The sequence below is a fragment of the Lonchura striata genome, chromosome 9 (assembly GCF_046129695.1).
Source record: "Lonchura striata isolate bLonStr1 chromosome 9, bLonStr1.mat, whole genome shotgun sequence".
NCBI lineage: Eukaryota > Metazoa > Chordata > Aves > Passeriformes > Estrildidae > Lonchura > Lonchura striata.
In genome coordinates this window covers 15678759-15700222 of record NC_134611.1, presented here as the reverse complement: position 1 = coordinate 15700222, position 21464 = coordinate 15678759, and the positions used below count along the sequence as shown (strand labels likewise).

General features: G+C 40.1%; 1 protein-coding gene across 1 annotated transcript in view; it reads right to left on the bottom strand.

Moving 5' to 3' along the window:
• The window catches only part of AK5 (adenylate kinase 5), an 84344-nt gene that overhangs the window by 13357 nt on the left and 49523 nt on the right, over positions 1-21464 (bottom strand). The window contains exons 9-11 of the mRNA XM_021527722.2: positions 13784-13826; positions 12647-12691; positions 815-978 (exon numbers count right to left, since the gene is read on the bottom strand). Of these exons, the coding sequence (XP_021383397.2) occupies positions 815-978; positions 12647-12691; positions 13784-13826 (252 nt within the window). The remainder of the gene's footprint in view (positions 1-814; positions 979-12646; positions 12692-13783; positions 13827-21464) is intronic.

Here is a 21464-nt window from a genome sequence, read left to right as displayed (position 1 = left end):
TCACAAATCTAAAGTTGCAATCCATCCAGAATTTCCCAAAGTGCCATCCAGATAGCTCAGAATATTTCATAGTTTCAAAATGAATGTTAATACCTGTGAAACTCTAGAGTACTGCTGCAGCATTTTCCAATCTGATTGCATTTTGCAATGTCACTGGTATAATGATATTACATGGAAAGTGACCCCATCTGACCAAACACACTGAAGAGCAAAGCAATCAAAATCAAGCCTGAGCACAGCTTTTAGTTTCCCCTGAGCAACATTTCCCAGTATCTTTCATTAACAAACACATCCTCTGACCTAGCTGCAGCTGCTGAAAACCCACCAAGAGCTGGGACTGTGGACCTGCTGTGTAAAAGTCAGGTCCAGCTGAGAACAGCACCCTCTGCCTTCACAATCTCCATTAAGCTGCAGTCCAGCTGCTCTGGGATGTCAGCCAGCTCTGCAGGGAACTGCTGCAGGTACTGTAATTTAAAATAGCTGCCAGGAGGATCAGCTCTGAATCTGGAATGTAATGCTATAAAAAGGACATAAAGTTTCTGTTTCCTGTACTTACACTTATGTTTTGCAATGCATCTGTCTCACTGAATTTCGTGTCTGATTTATTGCCTATATGAAACATAAAGAAATACTGGCACTGAAAAGGGAAACAAGTGCCACAGATTTGGCAAAGAGGAAATGTCTCCCTGAGGTTACAGACTGATTTTACTGAAATGGGAACCATCAGCTCCAGTATCTATTTCCACTGTTTTAAACAATGACCTACCACTGCCTTTGTTTAACCATTAGAACCCCAAATGAAACCATCACTCACGCCAGGCACAGGTTCACCACATTCCATGATGTCTTTGATCAATTTACTTCTCTCTGATAATGACGATAATTCATTTTGGAGAAGGTCACTAGTGGACAGGTGAGTAAATCCATATCTCCTGGCTAACTGTTCACACTGGCTACCTTTGCCAGAGCCAGGCCCACCTATGTGAGGGAAAAAATAACCAGAATTAGAAAAGAACAAAGATCTTCCAATTCTCAAACTACAGATGTCAAGAAAATTGGAGGAAATTGATGACACTGACTGTTTTGCAATTTTAATTTTTTGTTTTTTTGTAGAGACACCATCTACAGTAGAACAAGTCATATACTTCCCTTCCAATACAACTACAGTGCTGACTCAAAAATGCATTGAAGCTGAAGGAGTCACAACAGTGTGAAATCTCTTACAGAGAACCTGTTCTGTAAACATCATTAGCATGTTAAGGAAAAACATGAAACAGCCAGTGGAAAAGGGTATTTCACTGAGTGCTTGTTGAGTTTGACAGCTGCAACAAATCATAGCAAAATAATGTTCACTCCACCATTGTGAGGGAAATAATAATTAATGAGCTCCCACCTGCATCTGCCCACAGGAGCTGTGGGAGAGAGCGGCAGGAGGGGAAGGACGCTAACCCAGGGGAATTAGGGACACTGTGGGTGTTGTCCTGGCAGGAATGGCTCCTCCAGCCTCCTGCTCCCTTTGGCCAGCCAGCTCAGAGCCCCGGAGCTCTGCCTGTGCCTTCTGCAGACCCTGCCTGGCCCAGCTCCTCCGTGCAGGCGCCTGCTTCTCCCTGCTCCAAAGCCATGGCATGGAAAGCCATGGCATGGAAAGCCATGGCACTGACATGTATGATTATAATTTTTACCACTGAAATATTGTTATATTCAATTAGGAAGGTATGATTTAACATATGTAATGTTTAGTTAGTATAAAAACACACGCCAGTGCTGCAGCCTGCCACCCCCCCCATATTCGGTTTTCACCTAAGCCGGTTCTCGAGGACAATGTCTCATCTACAATCCAATACATGGGGCCTGCTGGAGATGGGCTGTCCCAGGAGCCCGTACTGGAACACCTGGGAGCTGATCATCAAGACTGGGATCGCTGGAAACCTCCGGACTGATACATCTGAATGCCACAGTTCCCGTAACCCCATCCGCAAGATCGTCCACACCTGGACATGGATTGGTCAATCTCGACCCAGAGAGAAGAACTTTATGAGTATGTGGGACTCTGAATAGAAAGAAAAGGCGGGTGGCTGAAATCCTCACCTCGGGCGGAAGATTTCCTGTAAGAACTGCAGGGTCCAGGAGGGTGCTGTGGGTGTTCGGGAACCTGTGCTGAGGGGCGTCCTGTCTGTCACTCACCCAGCGCCAAACCCGGGCTCGGCGCTGCCCGTTTTCCTTGTGGCTGGCTGGATAGGGCTCGATCTTAAGTAAATGTTTTTTATTTCATTTTATTTCGTTCTCCAGCCTGGCTGGAGAGCAGGACAGCCCATGGCACCTGCAGGAAGCCACTGCCAGGCGTCCCTGCTGGCACGGCGGAGGCGAGGCCCCGAGGCGCCGTGGCGGTGCCAGGGCGTGCGGGCGGGAAAGACAATTCCTGCTGGGAGTTTGTGGGGAAAACCTCGCTGTGGGTAGCAGCAATTTTGCAGCCCTTGATGGATCTGTTCAGAAGATCTACTGCAGCAGGAGGTAATTACAGCCTTGCAGGGAGACAATGCTCCAGCTCTTTTCAGTAGAGGTTTTTCAGCAGGTGACCTGTGTTATTTATCAACTGCTGGGACATGCAGGTAGGGCTACACAGCTCTGCTACGTGCATTTAAGGTGCTAGAAAATATGTGCCTTTCCTGTTTCCTTATCTTTCCACAAACAAATATAGGAATAACATGTTCACAATAGAGCGAATTTAGCACCGTCTCTTACCTCACTTGAACTTCCTTCTAACTTTTGTATTCAATGTAAGAAATAATTGCTCTGAGCATATAATTTTCAGAGAAATTACAGTACCATAGCTCAGACTAAAAATTGGGTCATAAAGGAGTAGCATCAAAGGATGGGGTTTGTGTTCTGTGAGGTGCAGATTTTTATTTTAGCTTCAAAAGGAGAATAACCAGCCTGTGGTGTGAGAATCACACCTGTGCTACAATTTTTCTAGAACTATATTTGTTGCAGGCTTATCTTCTGGCCAATGTGCGTTGCATGTTGTTTTTCTATTGCCATATTATGAAGAACATAATTGTTTGTAAAAACACTAGTTGAAAGAAAACAAGGAAAAAATAGGAGTGGCTATAAAGAAACATGTAACAAAATTACAGGCAAATTACTGGTAATGAACCCCTTAAATATCAGAGTGGCAATTAATAGTATTTCTGGCCTGTTTGGGGCTTTTTTAGATCAGTAGATTTGTTTACATATTTTGTCTCCTGGCCTTGAATATACTAACAGTGCAGTAATTTAATCCTATTTATTTGGTGTATATATACATATTAGATCCCCCCATCTATAAAGATTATTGTATTCTTTTTCTTATATAGCTGTTTCTCTTCTGAATGCAGAGCCCAATGAGAAATTTCATAATTTCTCCTCATATACAAAATTAAATAGATCTCTTTTTAGAAATAACAGTACAAGCACACTTTTGGTTTTTATCAGGTAAATATACAGAAAATTTGATATGCTTCTAATACCTTTGTGTGTTAGTATTTTAGAAGAGAACACTGTCAGAATGGTACAATATTCAGGGCGAACACCATGAATGAGTCTTCCTCTAAAACACTAGTTAAAAAGACCATATTTTAATAGAAGAGTTAAAACAAAGCAGAGATTAACATGCTGAGCTCTTTAAAGCGTAAAAACCATATTTGATTATGTCCTAAAAATGGTAGTTTTTATGGCTACTGGAATTAATTTAGATTCATCTGACGAGTAGCAGAGCATCCCACTGCTTGACAAATGCATACAACCCACTTTATCAAGTCTTGTGCTTTCTTATGCATGAATGAGACCACAGTTCTTGCTTGGCAAGATCTGACTAGAGACTGAATTCCCCAGGAAGCTCAGCATTGAGGGCTGAGCACATCTTGGCCTTTACACCAGTGTTAATTTACATGTCTGAAATGAAAGTATTATCTGGTCTCCCTCTGAAGTAGAGCTATTCAGGTGGGAAAAGATGTGAAAATGCATTTTCTTACTAATTAGGTGTTGCCTTCGTGCTCAGAGTATACACTTAAAAGACTGCTACATAAGCAGCTTTAACAGCAAATCAATACTGCAGCCATGAAGCTCATGGTGAATTTCTAGTGTTACAAAAATTGTACCCATTCTTTTAATTTTTTTTAATCTATTCATTTTTCTAAAGAAAAAAATGTGAAGAAAGTTTATCTGGAATAACAGCTGCATATGAAACATGACAAAGGCTGGAAAAAGGATTTTTTTTCAGTTAAGACTTCACTGCAACTTGTTACACTGTTTTTCATATGGAAAATACTTGGGCCATTGAAAAAAGTAATCAAGTTTTCCCAATGGCTCAATTGTTAGTAGAAAAATATATCCCCATTTTTGTTGTGAAGGCGTAAGATTATTTGTGAAGACTTATTTTTTCTGTATGCTGTCATCTTGTGATCTGCCTACGTATACTTGGAAAAAAAAAAGTGTAGGTTCATGATAACTTGTTATTCAGATTAATCATGTTGTCTTCTGATTTCTATATATGACATGAAGAAAAAAGCTAAAGCCTAGAAGACATCTGGAGGAATTATGTGTATGATATGACCTGTAGGACAATATAGAACTACCAGCAGTTCTTCAATGTTAGCATGCTTTTGTATTTTCCTAGTATTACTCAGTGCAGTGGACCTTGCTTTAAAGCTCATTTGATAACTTAATAAAATCCAAAAATTGCAGGTAAAGAAATTAAGAACATTGTATTAATCAGTGAAGTTATTATTGGAAACAGAACTCTGAGAGTCCCCTTGTGCTTTTTGATACAAATTGTAAGCAAGAACGTGGAACCAGAGTACTAACACAGAAATTAAATGCAGTTCTCTATATTGCTTTTCTGCAGACAAAGCCAGATTAAAAGGTCTATGCAATCTCTTAGAGCACTATTCCCTTCTGTTATGTTGATTCATCAGCCTGTGAGAGAGGATCTGGTAAATAACTTTCTGGCAGCACTGCTGACTTAGGTGGTAACTTTTCCCCATTTAATTATTGACTGCAGAAATGCTTCACAGAGAGTCCTTCAAGGACAGAAAAAGAACGTCTCAGTGAGTGGGATAATGACCCATTGCCCAAGCAGCACTTCTGGGTGTTCAGCTGCAGTCAGCCCTGGATCTCAGCTCTCCTCCTCCTGCCCAAATGTGCCCAGAGTGGGAAGGCCGAGGAGCCTGGGCATGTGACTCAAGTGTACAGCTCTGACCTAGAGCACAACATCACCAGCTGATGAATTAATGATACAGAGGGAGCTGGGACTGCTGCTGCGAGTGAGCAGGGCAGGAACAAGCAATATGAGCAGTGCATGGGCCAGCTTTGCTGTCAGAAATACTGGTAGAGCAAAAGTGTCATGCAGACAGACTGAGATGCCTCTATTTTAAATCTTACAAGTTTATCATATACCAAAATATCATGAGCATTTATATAAAATGCCATCAGTAGGATTTACAAAACAGTCCCGCTATTTATTTTAAAATGTTTCAATTTCAAGACCTTGTTATCATAATGAGCATCATCCCTGTATCAGGGAGAAGTGCCTGCAGGGGAAACCCAGCTACATAAGGGAGCCTCAGAAGTCTGAATTGAAACCAAAATAACCCCAGTCAGTCTATCCCTAAATTCAAGCAAAAATTTTGGATGAGTAGATCAATTTTACCATTGCTACTAGGATTATATAGACAAGTAAAAATAAGCCTTTTGAAGGCTTCTCAATAGCACCTCATCTGCTGTTCACAATTTATTTTAGTCTAAGTGAAACCATACAGGAATTGTACTATTATTTAACAACAACAACAACAAAAAAAGACCACTTTCTTTGTATTTTTTTCTGAGAAATTATTTTCATTAGAAAAAAACGTGTTGTGCATATTGCCAGAGTGATGCAATATCCTGGGACATCACTGAGTTTTCATCCTTAAAAAAAATGTAACGTTTATTTTGTTTATTTCATGGGATGTCAGGGAAATCAGCCTTGCACAGCATTCACAGTTAGCTTGGACTGACTGGGTGTTTAATTATCAGTACTGCTCATTTTGTGCTTTTCTGATTGCAGAAGGAGCTGCAATACAGGTATTGTAGCATAATTTACATTGGAAGGAAGCTCACCTGATTAAACTTTATACTCAAAGCAAGCCTAAATTAATGATAAATTGAATTAGGCTATGTCATTCAAGGTCTGGCATACTTGGGACAAATAAAGAGTTTGAGTTTTGTGATATATATACACTATGGAATTTTGGTGTGTGTGCAAGAAGCTCCTGTCTGCAGCTTATAATGTCTATTTCTAGGTGTAAATGGTGAGAATATCTTCAGTGTCAGCTAAAAAGCTGGTCTTTCTTACATTGAGCTTAAGTAATTACCAGCTTTATATCATCAGCAAGAATATAACAAGGATTCTGTAGAGGAAAGTGGTTACATTAGCTAAGCTTTAAACACCTCATTTACAAGTCAGCAGGGAGTTTGCTTCTGATCTAAAGTGCAGAAATGTCGTGGTTTGACACGGAAAAATAATTTTTCCCCGGAAGGAAGAGGTCAATTTAGATATTGACCAATTGAAAGTAGACACGCCTCTGAGAACACAGAGGGGTTGAAAGCAGAATTCCCAGGGGAACTCGCTCTCTTTGGTTCCGGTCAGCGTGTAGTGCAGACCTTCCCCCCCCCAGCCACGAGCTGGGTGGGGGAGGGGAAGCCCCCATGGCCTGAAAGGTAGGCCGAAAGCCCCAAGGGTGGTGGAAGGACTGGAACCGAGCTGGCCCCTGCAGATGGAAGGGTGGAAGAAATCTGGGATGTCTCCATTTCCCCCCCCAGAGTTCCTCTCCCGAGAGGGAGAGAGAAAGCCGCAAGGAAGGAGGAGCGGGGGGAGCTGCTGCAAGGTGCCCAGTTGTGTGGGAGTTGCTGGATGTCCGGGCATCGAGCCATCCTGGGAGTTCGGACTTTTAACCCTTCCTTGAGAAATGAAAGCTTTGTGAATTTTCCTTTCCCCTCCTCGGTTTGAAAGAGAGGAAGAGGGACACCTTGGACCCTGGGATGGGATGTTGGAAGGAGGAATTCTGGATGGGAGGGGGACAAGGAGTGGCTTTTGGCTGGACTTTTCCGTGTTAGCCACAACCTGAACCAAATCTTCTCCGTCAAGAGGGACTGTGTTTTGGGAGGATGCCAGTGAGTCAAGAGACCTGCTTCAGCTGAGAAAAAGACAAAAGTGGAGTGAACAGAGAAAAGGTTAGGGGGTTTGTGGTGGCGCCCCCTTGCCCTGGAAAGGAAAGAGAAGAGAAGAAGATCTCTGTTCTTGAGCCCTCGGCCCCAGGGGAAAATGGGGGGGACTGTGGTCCCAAACAATGAAAAACTGAACTGTTGTTTTCTCCCCTCTTGGCAGGGCATCCTTGAAAGGAAAAATCCTAAAGGCAGTGACCATCCATGCATTGGTGGTGAGAGCACTGTGCATGGAAAGGAGAAGGGTCACCATGGCAAACCTTTTCTCCGGGCGGTGCCATGTGTGACATGGAAACACAGGATTGTGGAGCTGTGTTTCTTGGGGGGGTCTGTGGCACAGGAGAGACTCTGTTCCCTCGATGGACTGAGTATCGATTGTTTGGAGGGTGGAAACCTGATTGGGGTCCAGATTGTGTCTCGCTGTGGTTTGTTGGAGTTGGGTGGTGGAGGGGAGGAATGTTTTGCAAGGTTTTCATTTGGATCTTTGTGTGGTTTTTTTTTCCCTTCTTTAGTTTTCTCTTTTCTTTTGTAGTGGTAGTTTAATAAAGTTTTTTTCCTGTTATTAAGCTTGGGCCTGCTTTGCTCTATTCTAGATTCCACTTCACAGCATTCAAGGTAGGGATCACATTTTCATGGGGGCACTGGCCTTGTGCCAGTGTCAAACCATGACATTTGGTTCCCTGACCGGGAAAAGATAAGATCAGATAAGATAAGATAAGATGGTGATAAGGTGAATGCTGTGAAATGGGATCAGGAGGAATAAGAGCAAAGCATGTGTTGGGTTTTGAGATGAATTGGGGTGGAGATTTAGTGTAAGTTGCTGTTTTATGTAGAATGTGTTGAATGTAATTTTGATAATGATTTTTTTTTGTAGTCTGTGTTCTCAGAGGCGAAGGGTGGAATGTCGTGGTTTGACACGGAAAAATAATTTTTCCCCGGAAGGAAGAGGTCAATTTAGATATTGACCAATTGAAAGTAGACACGCCTCTGAGAACACAGAGGGGTTGAAAGCAGAATTCCCAGGGGAACTCGCTCTCTTTGGTTCCGGTCAGCGTGTAGTGCAGACCTTCCCCCCCCCAGCCACGAGCTGGGTGGGGGAGGGGAAGCCCCCATGGCCTGAAAGGTAGGCCGAAAGCCCCAAGGGTGGTGGAAGGACTGGAACCGGGCTGGCCCCTGCAGATGGAAGGGTGGAAGAAATCTGGGATGTCTCCATTTCCCCCCCCAGAGTTCCTCTCCCGAGAGGGAGAGAGAAAGCCGCAAGGAAGGAGGAGCGGGGGGAGCTGCTGCAAGGTGCCCAGTTGTGTGGGAGTTGCTGGATGTCCGGGCATCGAGCCATCCTGGGAGTTCGGACTTTTAACCCTTCCTTGAGAAATGAAAGCTTTGTGAATTTTCCTTTCCCCTCCTCGGTTTGAAAGAGAGGAAGAGGGACACCTTGGACCCTGGGATGGGATGTTGGAAGGAGGAATTCTGGATGGGAGGGGGACAAGGAGTGGCTTTTGGCTGGACTTTTCCGTGTTAGCCACAACCTGAACCAAATCTTCTCCGTCAAGAGGGACTGTGTTTTGGGAGGATGCCAGTGAGTCAAGAGACCTGCTTCAGCTGAGAAAAAGACAAAAGTGGAGTGAACAGAGAAAAGGTTAGGGGGTTTGTGGTGGCACCCCCTTGCCCTGGAAAGGAAAGAGAAGAGAAGAAGATCTCTGTTCTTGAGCCCTCGGCCCCAGGGGAAAATGGGGGGGACTGTGGTCCCAAACAATGAAAAACTGAACTGTTGTTTTCTCCCCTCTTGGCAGGGCATCCTTGAAAGGAAAAATCCTAAAGGCAGTGACCATCCATGCATTGGTGGTGAGAGCACTGTGCATGGAAAGGAGAAGAGTCACCATGGCAAACTTTTTCTCCGGGCGGTGCCATGTGTGACATGGAAACACAGGATTGTGGAGCTGTGTTTCTTGGGGGGGTCTGTGGCACAGGAGAGACTCTGTTCCCTCGATGGACTGAGTATCGATTGTTTGGAGGGTGGAAACCTGATTGGGGTCCAGATTGTGTCTCGCTGTGGTTTGTTGGAGTTGGGTGGTGGAGGGGAGGAATGTTTTGCAAGGTTTTCATTTGGATCTTTGTGTGGTTTTTTTTTCCCTTCTTTAGTTTTCTCTTTTCTTTTGTAGTGGTAGTTTAATAAAGTTTTTTTCCTGTTATTAAGCTTGGGCCTGCTTTGCTCTATTCTAGATTCCACTTCACAGCATTCAAGGTAGGGATCACATTTTCATGGGGGCACTGGCCTTGTGCCAGTGTCAAACCATGACAAGAAAAAATTCTGAAACCTTCAGTTTTACTTTCAGCCTCAGCTGAAGCCAAATGTTTTCTGAAGCTTCTGCAGAGGCCAGGGAAGAAAATTCTCCCAGAAACTGTGTTATGTATGACAGGTCTGTGGATGCAATATGGAATATTGCAGTAGTTAAAAATTAGAAGATCATTCATTGTGGCTAAAATTGATGACATAGTTTTTTTTGTTTGTCTTTTAATGACTGGCAATAATTACTTAAGTATGGAATATTTATTAGAGCATCACCCAATTTTATCTTTGTGCCTCTTTATATTTTTTCTTGAATTTTATTTTGCTGGCCAAATTTATCTTTGTTTTTCCTCTTTTATTATCCTGCTGTTATCTCCTATATTTTTTACTTGCTGGTATTCTTTCTGTGCTTCACAATATGGATAGAACACTGACATTGTTGCTTAATTAATCCAACTTGACTGTTATTCCAATTAATGCCTACATTAGCTCTAAGGTAAACTTTTGCTAATTAGATTATTTCTTTTTCTTTCCCTTTTTGGAAAATTTTCAAGGGCAATTAGTGGGAGAGGGAACTGCCTGTTTCTTTCCCTTTGTCATAAACAGTATCTCTGTTTGTCAGGTATGGCAGATGGTGCATTCATTTTGATTCATTTGTAATCTTCAAATATACATCTTTAAAATTCTAGCTTTAAAACACCTTTATGAACATCTTATTATTTTCTCTTGAAATAATACACACCTATGAAATGAGTCAACATCCTCAATGACACCTGAGCCCAAGACAGTATTTCCCATTCTGCTATCCTACAGCAGCCTGCTCTAACCCAACTTCTCTGCTCCCTCTCTAGACAAGGTATCATGGGCTGAACATCTCCAGCACTGCTCACTGCAGCAGAGCACTTTAACCACTGACATTTGGGGCTTTTTTCTCTTCTCCCCATCCCCAACAGTTTTGTTCTGCTCCTGTGAAATGTCTTCATCTTTTTCTTTCACTCTTGTACCATTCACAACGCTCAGATTTCAGCTCTTGCCTGCCATTTCCTGCCTGCACAAGTGTGTGCACATGGGCACTGTGTACAAAGCTGAAGCTGGAGTGCTTGTGGATCAACAGGTGATCCCTGCAGATTTACCTGCCTGAAAAGGACACAGGGCAAAAGAGCTTGTGACCACTCCAAACTACCTGCTGCAAGAAATCTGTCTCTGGGAATACCATTCACTTTCACTACCTAAGGGGAATAAAGTCAACATTTTGCAGACAAATAAGGAACCATGGGGATCTCATTTTGTTCAAAAAACCCCACAAACTCACAGAAAATCTCTCACTCTTCTCATAAGACTTTAAGAAACTTTTTCAGGGGTGCAAGGATGGGGGGTGGATGGAGGTATTTTGGGGAAAAGCATACATCATTCTAGATAATTTTTTGAAAATCAACCCATGTTTGGGACTCAATAAAACTTTTGATAATAACCTTTTTAACAAAGAAAAGTTGAACAAAGTGTTTGGTTAAGGCATAATTTATCTCTGCTCCCAAAAAGAATTCACTAGAAAAGCAGAGCAGGAATAACTAGGAAAAAGGTGTGATTTCAATTTTAAGCTGCAAGATGTCTACTAGATGTCCTATAAAAAATATAAGTGAAAATTTCAAATCACTCCTTGTAAAATAAAAATATTCCCAGAGGCAAATGAAAAATATGGTTTCCCATGGACAATTTATGTGGCAAAATTCCTTGAGTGTGTTCTCTTTTTTCTTACAAATCTGTTTGTACAAACCCAAATGATTTTTTAAATAAGATATGCAAGACAGAGAATTAAAATATTTCACTGTAGTGAACAGCAGGAAGCTGTACTTCAGTAAGTATAGATTACAGTTTGCTTAAAGACTAAAAATTAGGTTTCATGCACCCTTCCCATAAGAAAAGTCTCCAGTGAACTCTTCAGTAACCTTATTTTACTTTTTCAAACACATAAAAATTGAGTTGCAATAACTTGCGTCAACTTGTATTTGGCATAAGAGAGCATGAGATAAAATTGAAACATGAGAACACTCTTTTAATGGAATCTTTTAGGTTGCAAGGAACTTCTTGGAATCATTTAGTCAAACAACTGTATTACACTGGGATCAGCTACAGCAGGTTGATCTCAACTCTGTCAGGGTGGGGTTTGAACATCTGTAAGCATGGAGATCCTAGAGATTCTGGGCAAGTTGAAACTTCCACTCACATATTATCAATTTTGGAAGTTCTTTTTTTTTTTTTTTTTTCTTTCTCCCCCAGGAAAAACAATGCACAAATTAATTTAGTTTTATGTAAAATCCCCCATGTTCTGGTATCTAGCCTTAGGTCCTTGGAAATGTGTGTTCCTTCTCTGGATTGTAAAGCAGTTCTAAAAACTGCTCAATACAAAAGCAATTATTCTTTCTAAGTAATTAATACCAAGCTTTAAGATAAATCTTCTGGTTATAATTGATTTTAAAAGGCTGCTCCAAGTTTATGCTAATTATATTACTCACTATATATTATATCACTCACTATTATATCACTCATGTGATATAGGGCATTAACATGGAGCTTTTACTCTGTGGATTTCCAAAAGCAATATAAAGCCTGAACCCTGAACCTGCAGAGCTTCAGTGCTAAGGATCATGCATGGTGAGCAGCCTGCTGGCTTTTAACACAATGCTGAGCACAAGCAGAATTGAAACCTGTATTTAACAGAAGTTGCCTCACAAATAAGGAAGCGAAGACACCTGATATTTTTTAGCCAAATCTTAAACTTCTGAGTTACAGTCCAATTTAGTAAAATTTTAATTAGTGCTGGTGAAGCAGCTTTGGTGTGAGAGGTCACACAACTCAACTGTAACTGCAAAAGAAGTAAGGTTATTCTGAACATGTTCACAATCAAACGAGTGCCTGCTCTGAGCTTTACACAACTATTGATAGTATGGTTAGACCCAAGTTAATTACATGTTATTAAAACCTAACTCTTTTTCACAAGACTAAACCAACATCATAGATTAAATATTCTCAGCCAATCTATTTTGATAAATAATAACATAATCACAGCGAAATAACATGGGAATATTCAAATGTAGCAGTTAAAATAGGAATCTTACTTACCAAAAACAAAAATGATGTTTGATTTCCTTAGATCTTCTGAAAAATCTAAAATGAAAATAAAAATTCTTTAGTGGCAAGAGCTACTAATTTTAATGCCAGCTACTTATCACACTAAATTGTGTAACACTCATGTGAGGGGATCTGATTTTACTAGATTTACTTTCTGCTATAAGAAATAGATTTACTTTCTCCATTCCAAAAGCAGATATTATCCGTAAACCTATTAATCTCTCCATTTCGTAGTTGTCATTGCAGATATGATAAAGACATTTTACCTGAAAATAGACCTTGCAATACACATCAGTTCTTTCAAAAAAGAAAGGAAAAAAGAGAGAAGCAGATTCATTTTGATGTAATAACGTGATGTAATTCCTCCTTAGCCACTGCAGTTTCTACTGTGCATATTATTACCTTATAATTGCTATAGAATCTTGTCCACCTCCCATTTATATTTTATACTCTCTAAAATGTAGTTCTAAATTTCTCTGAGACTCAAATTCAGGAAAATAATAACCATCTTAGCTGAAATCCAGGCAATACACTCACCAAAACTACCGTATGTATTACAGTTTTGTCTTTAACTGAAAGTGTATCTTTAGAAAAAGCAATTCCTTCTGGACTGAGAGCCAGTCATTGCACTGATTATACCAGTACAGAAGTGATCTTGCACCATGTGAGCCTGTTGAAATTTTATTACATCTTTGAGTTAATAATTTACAAGACACATATCTGATTTTGTTAATCACATACAAGACACCTCATACAATTTTGGGGTTTATTTTGTGCTGTGTAAATCTCTTATTACAAAAAAATTATTAGCCATTAAAAGTTTTGCCTTATCCTTTCATTCCTCTTAGACTCTTAGCACCTTGTGCTTTCCAAGGAGACTTTCATAACTGCCAATTTCTGAAAACACCTATGAGATTTGATGCTGAAAATATCTTTCTATTAATTTTGGCTCCATGGGCCAAAAGAGTATGGAAATGTCTTTACAAACTTTAAATTTCATTCAAAAGAATTCACATGATAAAAATCCCTTGAGGCATAAAGTTCACAATACTTTACTTTCTAAGTAACTATTTAAATAACAGGAAATCAAAGGTTTCAAAATTAAATGGCACTGAAAAAGAAACTCACCTCCTGTGCTCTCATAACCAGAAAAACTTGACTGATCCTCCTCCTGTTAATCAAGCAATTGACAAATTGAAATGGATATTCTACATATTTGCATTTCTTATATCTGCTTATCTGTATATATTAATATGTACCTCTAAGCTCTCAGTTTGATTCTGTATTGAGATATGGTTTACAGTGTCACAGAGATGCTGTTAGTGCTGTTGCAGTTGCTAGAACACAAGCATAGAGAACCCAGGATATCTTGAGATGATTCACTATCCCATATAATGAGTGGAGTTCCTCAGGGTTGGAAACAGGGACTGGTGTTGTTAACATCTTTGTTGGTGACATGGACAGTGGGACCAAGTGCACCCTCAGCACGTTTGCCAGTGGCACCAAGCTGTGCTCAAGGGAAGGGATGCCATCCAGAGGGACCTGGACATGCCTGAGAGTTGGGGCCGTGTGACCCTAACAGAGGTCAGCCAAGTACAAGGCGCTGCTCCTGTGCCAGGGCAATCCCAAGCACAGTAACGGGCTGGGTGGAGGATGGATCCAGTGCAGTCCTGGGGAAAAGAACTTGGTGTCATTGGTGGATGAGAAGCTCCACATGACCCGTCAGTGGGCATTTGCAGCCCCAAAAGCCAACTGTGCCCAGGCTGCACCAAAGGCAGTGTGGGCAGCAGGCTGAGGGAGCAGATCCCACCTCTCTGCCTGCCCTGTGAGACCCCACCTGGAGCCCCACCCGGCTCTGGGGCCCCAGCACAAGGACAGCACCTGCTGGAGTGAGCCCAGAGGAGCCCACAAAGATGCTCAGCGCTGGAACACCTCTCCTAGGAAGACAGGCTGAGAGAGCTGGGGCTGTTCAGCCTGGAGAGGTCTCTGCAGAGACTTACAGCATCCTCCCAGGACCTGAAAGGGGCCTGCAAGAGAGCTGGAGAGGGACTATTTCCAAGGACATAGAATGACAAGGGGGAATGGCTTTAATCTGAAAGACAGTAGATTGAGACTAGATTTTGGGAAGAAATTCTTCATTGTGAGGATAGAGGCACTGAAACATGTTTCCCAGAGATGTTATAGATGTCCCATCCCTGGAAGTGTTCAAGGCCAGACTGGATGAATGTTCAAGGCCACCTGGTCTAGTGGAAGATATCCATGCCTGCCGGGGGTTTGAAGCAAAATTATCTTTAAGGTCCCTCCCAGCCCAGGCCATTCTCTGCTGTAATACTGGTTTTGTGTGGAATGGCTCTTCTATGTCCAAATGCACAGCTCCCACATGATATATAAACAACCAATGTACATCCTGAATTTCTCCTGAAGTCACTATGGTATGATCAGCTGTTAATAGTGAGAAAGAAATATTGGAGAAACTTATAAAAGTGAGCTATAACATAAAGATGGTATTGGTCTTTGATCTCAAATATGTTTACCTTCTGAATGTAACACATGCTACAGGTTGTTAAAAAGGCTGTTGAACTACAAGGAGGGGCTACACCAGGGAAATGGGAGATGTAGCATGTTTTTTCTCCTGAGATTTAGCCACTTAAAATTATTTTGTCACTTACTGTATATTACAATCAACGAGAAATTACAAATACTGGCCAGCAAGACTGTCAGAATGGGAATTCTTTACTGTTCTGATAAGTGAGAATTATATAATTGCTGGACATAGTCTAGGTTATGAGGTGTGAATATGCTCACACCAACAACGCTTTAGCCTGGTCTGTAAAATATCAATAATAGTGCTGACAGTAACACATCCTCATGTGACAGTATTACATCATCAGTGCCTAACATCAGCATGAAACATGTTATGTGAGTCATCTCAATAGCATATGGCTCTCAAGCCATAGCTTCTGGCAGCACAGCTCTCAGAAATAGCCACCTTTAAATGTGTAGAGCTGCAGGAGTAGATGAAGTGACATGAACTGCAAGGTGATTGGAATGGGTAAACTGCTGCCCACTGTAATTTGCAGGGCTCATGCACTACCTTGGCAGGTTTCTCCTTGTATTCACATCATCACTGAAGTACTTTTCATTAGGCTGAAGTACCATTACATAGGTTACACAAATTATTTTCTGTTTGATTCACGGTAATTCTCAGCCCATTACACTGAAGCAGAAGAACTGCCATCTTAGAAAAAGAAAGCTGTCATTTTCAAATGAAAGATTATTCTCTTTCCTACATTTCAAGTGACAATATTAACCCTATGTCCGTTATTTTTGGATGTAATAATACAATAAAGTAATTGACCCTGTAAAGCATGTATTGCATACAAAAGGCTTAATTTTAGATTCTGCTTCTTATAATGCCTTTGAAAGTTTACAGATCAAAATCCTTTTAGGCACTAAGTTTAGAGTAAAATTCCTTTAAAAATCAGGATGAGAATTCCAAGCTTACAATCAAATTAAAGAGTTGAAAGCAACATTCCTTCTTTCAAGTTTTGGTCTTGTTCTCCCCTATGATTGCAGAAACTGCCTCCAACCAGTTTTTGTGCTGATCTGGGTGAGGAGCTAGATGTGCTGTTTGGTTTGAGATCCCTTGCAAAGAGTGACAGTCTGGCACCCTGTTTAATGCAGTCCCCCAGTGTTTGCATTTGACAATACTAATTTCTGATTGAGTCTTTCTAGCAAGTGGGTCTGTAAACTGTGAATGGCTTGACCTGTGTCAGGCTGAACACCCTGCTCTGCCTCCTTACCAGAGTGCTTTGGAAAATAACTGCGGGATTTAGCAAGTGATCACATCAGGCAAAATCCCTCCAGTTAGAGAGCAAATGGAATTTGACACCACACTGCCATCAGCAATACAGTGATTTAGCAGCAGTCTCTGTACTCTCAGTATAGCTGTTTCCATGTACTTGAAAGCAAAGTGAGGAACATTACATCTTGTAATGAGCTCCAAAGAAAGATGGGTAGTCTGTAATTTCAAATGCCTTTACAGTCAAGTTATATCTCCAAATATTATCTGGAAACATATCCATCAGTGCAGCACAGCTGTCTGTGAAACTACTTAACCAATATCAACAGTACATTAAAATAATTGCTAAACAGAGAACTTTGCTACCTGTAAAGAATCACTTATTTGACATTTGTCTTTAGGGTTGGAAAACACAGGCTTTTGACTGCCATTTTACTTGTCACTTATATTGTAATTAGTAAATATCTGACTGGTAGTAGATACTTCATTGGTTAATGACTTTTCAGTTACTGTCATTGCTAGGTTGTCAGGTAAGTCCACAGAATCACAGAATGATGTGGGTTGGAAGATCATCTAGTTCCAACCCACCCTATTTCTGTAGTAACAAACTATGACAGTAAGTCTCAGCAAATAATAATGGAACAATACAGAATTCTTCAGACGTTTCAATTTTGCTGCTAATGAATCAGTACTCTTAAGGCATATCAATAAAATAGATTCAATTTTTCAATCTAATGAAGGGACATTTTCTTCATTAGGTCTTAGTGACAGCTGTTGTGAATGTCAGTTACTTGATGAAATGAGAAAACTTTCTTGTTACCCATTCATAACCTCTGCTCCAGTCCTTGCATGCTTTAGTTGGGGCTTTGTTTTTTTAACATGGAAAAGAGTTCTCCCTTATAACCTCATTGTTGTTTGAAAGCTTCTAGAAAAGAGTGGTGAAAAGTGCCTGATACATTTTATTCAAACTTCTAACAGATATAACCAGAGTGTCTCCTCCAAATTCACCAGAGATGGTAAATAATCACAGATAAAGGAGAAAAGAGGCAGTAGAATGAGACTGAATTTAAAATACAGCATGAATGCTGCTTAAAATTATGCTCAATTTTCAAGCTTGAATTTGAGAATGTAAATATTCCAAGGACTCTTTCAGACACAAATTTTTTAAACAAATAAAAATTACATATTTCTTTGCTGGTTTTATGCAAGGGCAGTGCTCCCTGGGAATAGATTTTATGAGCCATACCATTAAATTTGATTTATACTTCAAATCAATTTTTGAGCCTGAGCTGCTTTCTGCAAGCTGAGTGTTAAAGTATGCCTGTGGAAAGCAGAAGTGGCTGTGCTCTGACCTCCTCTGCTCCAGAATTAATAAATAAGGTAAGACACAGGAGGAATACCCTCACACTTCAAGGGTTTTTTTTTCATAGAAAGACAAATTTTCTTATATACCTAATACTGCTCTCTTCTCTGCCCTGACATCTGCCTTCTGAGAGGTGAAATTCAGTCATTTAGAGTTTGGTTGTTAATGGTTTGGTTTCGAGTTTTTTTTAATGTATGTACATTTTGTCGGGTTTTTTTTTTGGTTTTTTAAACTTTAGATAAGAAAGGCTTTTCTGCAGGCCAGTCTCAACTCATTTTTCAAAAAGAAAAAGATCTTGGCATGGAGAAGGACAAGAATAGTGTTGCAAAAAAGCCTCCAACCCAGTGTGTGACCTCTGATCCTATGATTTGCTGCTATTCAGATAAAAATTGACAGTTGTACTCAAATTTTGCCTCTCAAAGACCTTCTCTGCTTAACATTTGACAAGCATATTCAAGGTTTATGAAAACATACATTCATCTATTATTAGGGAGTTTTATATATTTCAACTTCTGCAGTATTTCTAAAATACTTTTGTGTTAAGAAGGAATTGACTATCTGAAGAAATAGTCCACTGATTTGAGATGCACTGCTGTGAAGGAGTTCTAAAACTAGGCCACTTTTCACTCTTTATGACTGGTATTTAAGCCCAAAATGACTAACACTGCCTGCACAATCCTGGGATACATAAGGAGTAAAAGAAAAAAAACAGGAAACATATGGCTTTCTGAAAATACATAGGGGAATTTTTTTTTTTTATTTTACAGTGTACCAAGAGAAACTCCTTTTCTGCTTTCATACAATACAAATAAGTGATTTTAGGAGCAGTTTTTTATCCCATAGAGTAAAACAGCATCTTTGCAATTACTGCAGTTTTATATGTGTACATAAAAATATATAGGATGTACTTTAACAGTGATCAAGATATATAAAAGAAATAAAAAGGTACTTCCTTCTGCATTATTTCAAGAAATAGGAATTGTTACTACAAATGTTTTCAAGAAAGGGTTTTAGTAGCTGTCTTTGGGGATGCTGGGCTATGTGAACAGAACCAATCCACAGCCCCGATTAAGACCTCTAAATCTAGGAGGCAGAGCAGGCTTAAAATACACCTTCACATTTCTCTATCAACTTTTGGTAGAAGAGAGAAAGTTCTGCTGTGGATCCTATTTGCATCACCTGTGTGGGATACCTGATATTCCCCAAGGATTATGCAAGTTCTCTGGACTGTAAAGGTAGAACTCATAAATTTAGCTGTGAAGTTATATTTTGTTCATGAAGGCATAAAGCCTCACTTTGCCAGGGGAAGGGCAAGCTGGTGTGAGGAAAGAAGTGCAGTATCCTACTGCTGCTGCCTACAGCAATGATGGTAAGGAACTGTAAATTGCATTGCTTTTACTACAGACACTTCCACAAGCCACAGAGAAGCACTTCATAACTTACTGCAGAATTATTCAGTGAGGCGTAAATGCAGCATAAATTGAAGAATAATGTTGTCACTGCTGTTTAAATCTCCAGTAACTCACTTGAGCTCACTATCATTTTAACTGAACCCTTATGCCCTGTACTGTCCACCAGAGCTGCAGGCAGCAACTTTGGGTTCAAAATTAGGAAAGAGTTGGAATGCAAAGAATTCAACTAGCCTTTGCAGTTTAGTCTCCCCTAATATAAGTATCACCAGAAAGTAAATAACATCTGTGAAAGAAGAAGCAAACAACTGCTTTTGGCATTTCACAGAAAAAAGTGCAGGTTGACTCTTTGGGTTTTTTGCCCATTTTGCCATGGTTTGCATGGGGAAAAAATAAAGCAAAAAAACCCCAAAAAACTCATGCCTTTATTACAATGTACAATGGTGATTTTGAAAGATTAAAAAAATTCTGTGCATTTACAAAATTGTTTTGAAGCACCAAAATACACATGGTTTGAGATTATTCAGGAAACATTTTGTAAGGCAAACTGTAGTACTTTGTTTCTATAACTGTTTTTTTTTTTAAGCATTTAATACGATAGTTTCCATGGCAACATGAACTGAACAGATTGTTCACTGACTTCAGTACATTTCTATTAAACATCTTTTCTCTGTAGTTAGGCCTGCCTTTCCAGTTCTTTCATGTCTTTGGATGCCTATTCATTTTGCCTTTTTGCAGATATTCTTAAACTAGATTGTACTCCACCTTTAACAAAAACAAGTGTTGAGAGAACAGAGTTTTACAACCATTCTGAGTATCCTCTCATTTTCTTTTCTATACCTTATTCCTGGTTTAATCAGTTTCCCTGTACAACCAGAATCTGTAATTCAAATTAATACAACTTTCTATCAGAAAAAGAGAAATGGACACTGCAGAAATGTTCAGCATTAAAAGATCAAATGGATTCTGGATACTCTTGGTCATTTTACTAAGACCTGTAATGTTTAATCCTGCACAGCATGTTTGAATAAAACTGCTGTTACACCAGAAGTTCCTTATGTTCTCAAGTAAAAAGAAAGCATATGATTAATATATGACATTCTAATCTGACTCCTTGAAGAACTTAATTAATGTTTATCTAATTTTGACAGGTACCTTTAGAAGTCTGAATGAAAATTTCTCCTAATGAAGGTGTGCTCTTTGCTCTCTGTAGTATTGTAATGCTAACCCCAAGGTATTGTGTCTGAAGGGTTAAATAAATTACTTGGACTGAATCTTCAGAGTAGGGGAAAGGGAGTCAAAACAAAGTGACAGCTGATAGGAAACACAGCACATGGAGGAAAATTATTTAAAATGGAGGTCTTTGGTTTAATCCACAGACCTTTAGTTAAATGAGGCTTTCACTTTGCTCTTGCCCCTCAGTTGTATTAATATTTGTGTTCTGCCTTTGCATTGAAAAGACTCTCAGGAACTTTTCATTATGTCTCTTGAATATTTAAGTTTCAAGCTATGCTAATCAGTCAGGCTGGAAATATTGTTATAGTCTTGGTAGCAATGGAGTCTGTTTTGCATCAGTTCACCAAAAGCTTTCCTCCTGCTCTCCTAAAGCTTGGATTCCTCAATGCTTTGGACAGGAAACTACACCAAGCTGTAAAATGAATTGTAACTACAAGGCAAAAACTTCTAATTGAGAGCCTGGCTCCTCTTCTTAGAATAAGTGTCATTCAGGGCTTTTTTCCTCCACTTCATTTTGGTTTTGCTTGTGAATTTTTCAAGTGAGCTGTCACATTTCTAATTATAAAACATTCTGAACTTGCAGCAAAGCTTGGGTTATTCAATTTTTTTCATTGAGTTGACTGCTTGTCATTGCTGAACAGAAAACCTTTCTTTTTTATTTTTTTTTACATGTACATTTCCTATGTCTTTGATACATTTGGGGGAGGGGGCAAAAAAAAAAAAAGTCAATCTCTTCTTTGCACATACTATTGCATTTATCTAATTGCATCAGTACATGCTGTATGACACTGCAAGGGCATGGAAATCTCTCAATTACGAACTGATAACTCCCTGAAAGGCACAAAAATGTGTTTCCATGTTTGGTAGATGTGAAGGTGGTGAGGCACTGGAACAGGTTGTCCACAGAAGCTCTGGATGTCTCATCTCTGCAAGCATTCAAGGCCACGTTGAGTCAGTCTCTGAGCAACCTGGCATAGTGGAAGGTGTTCCTGCCCATGG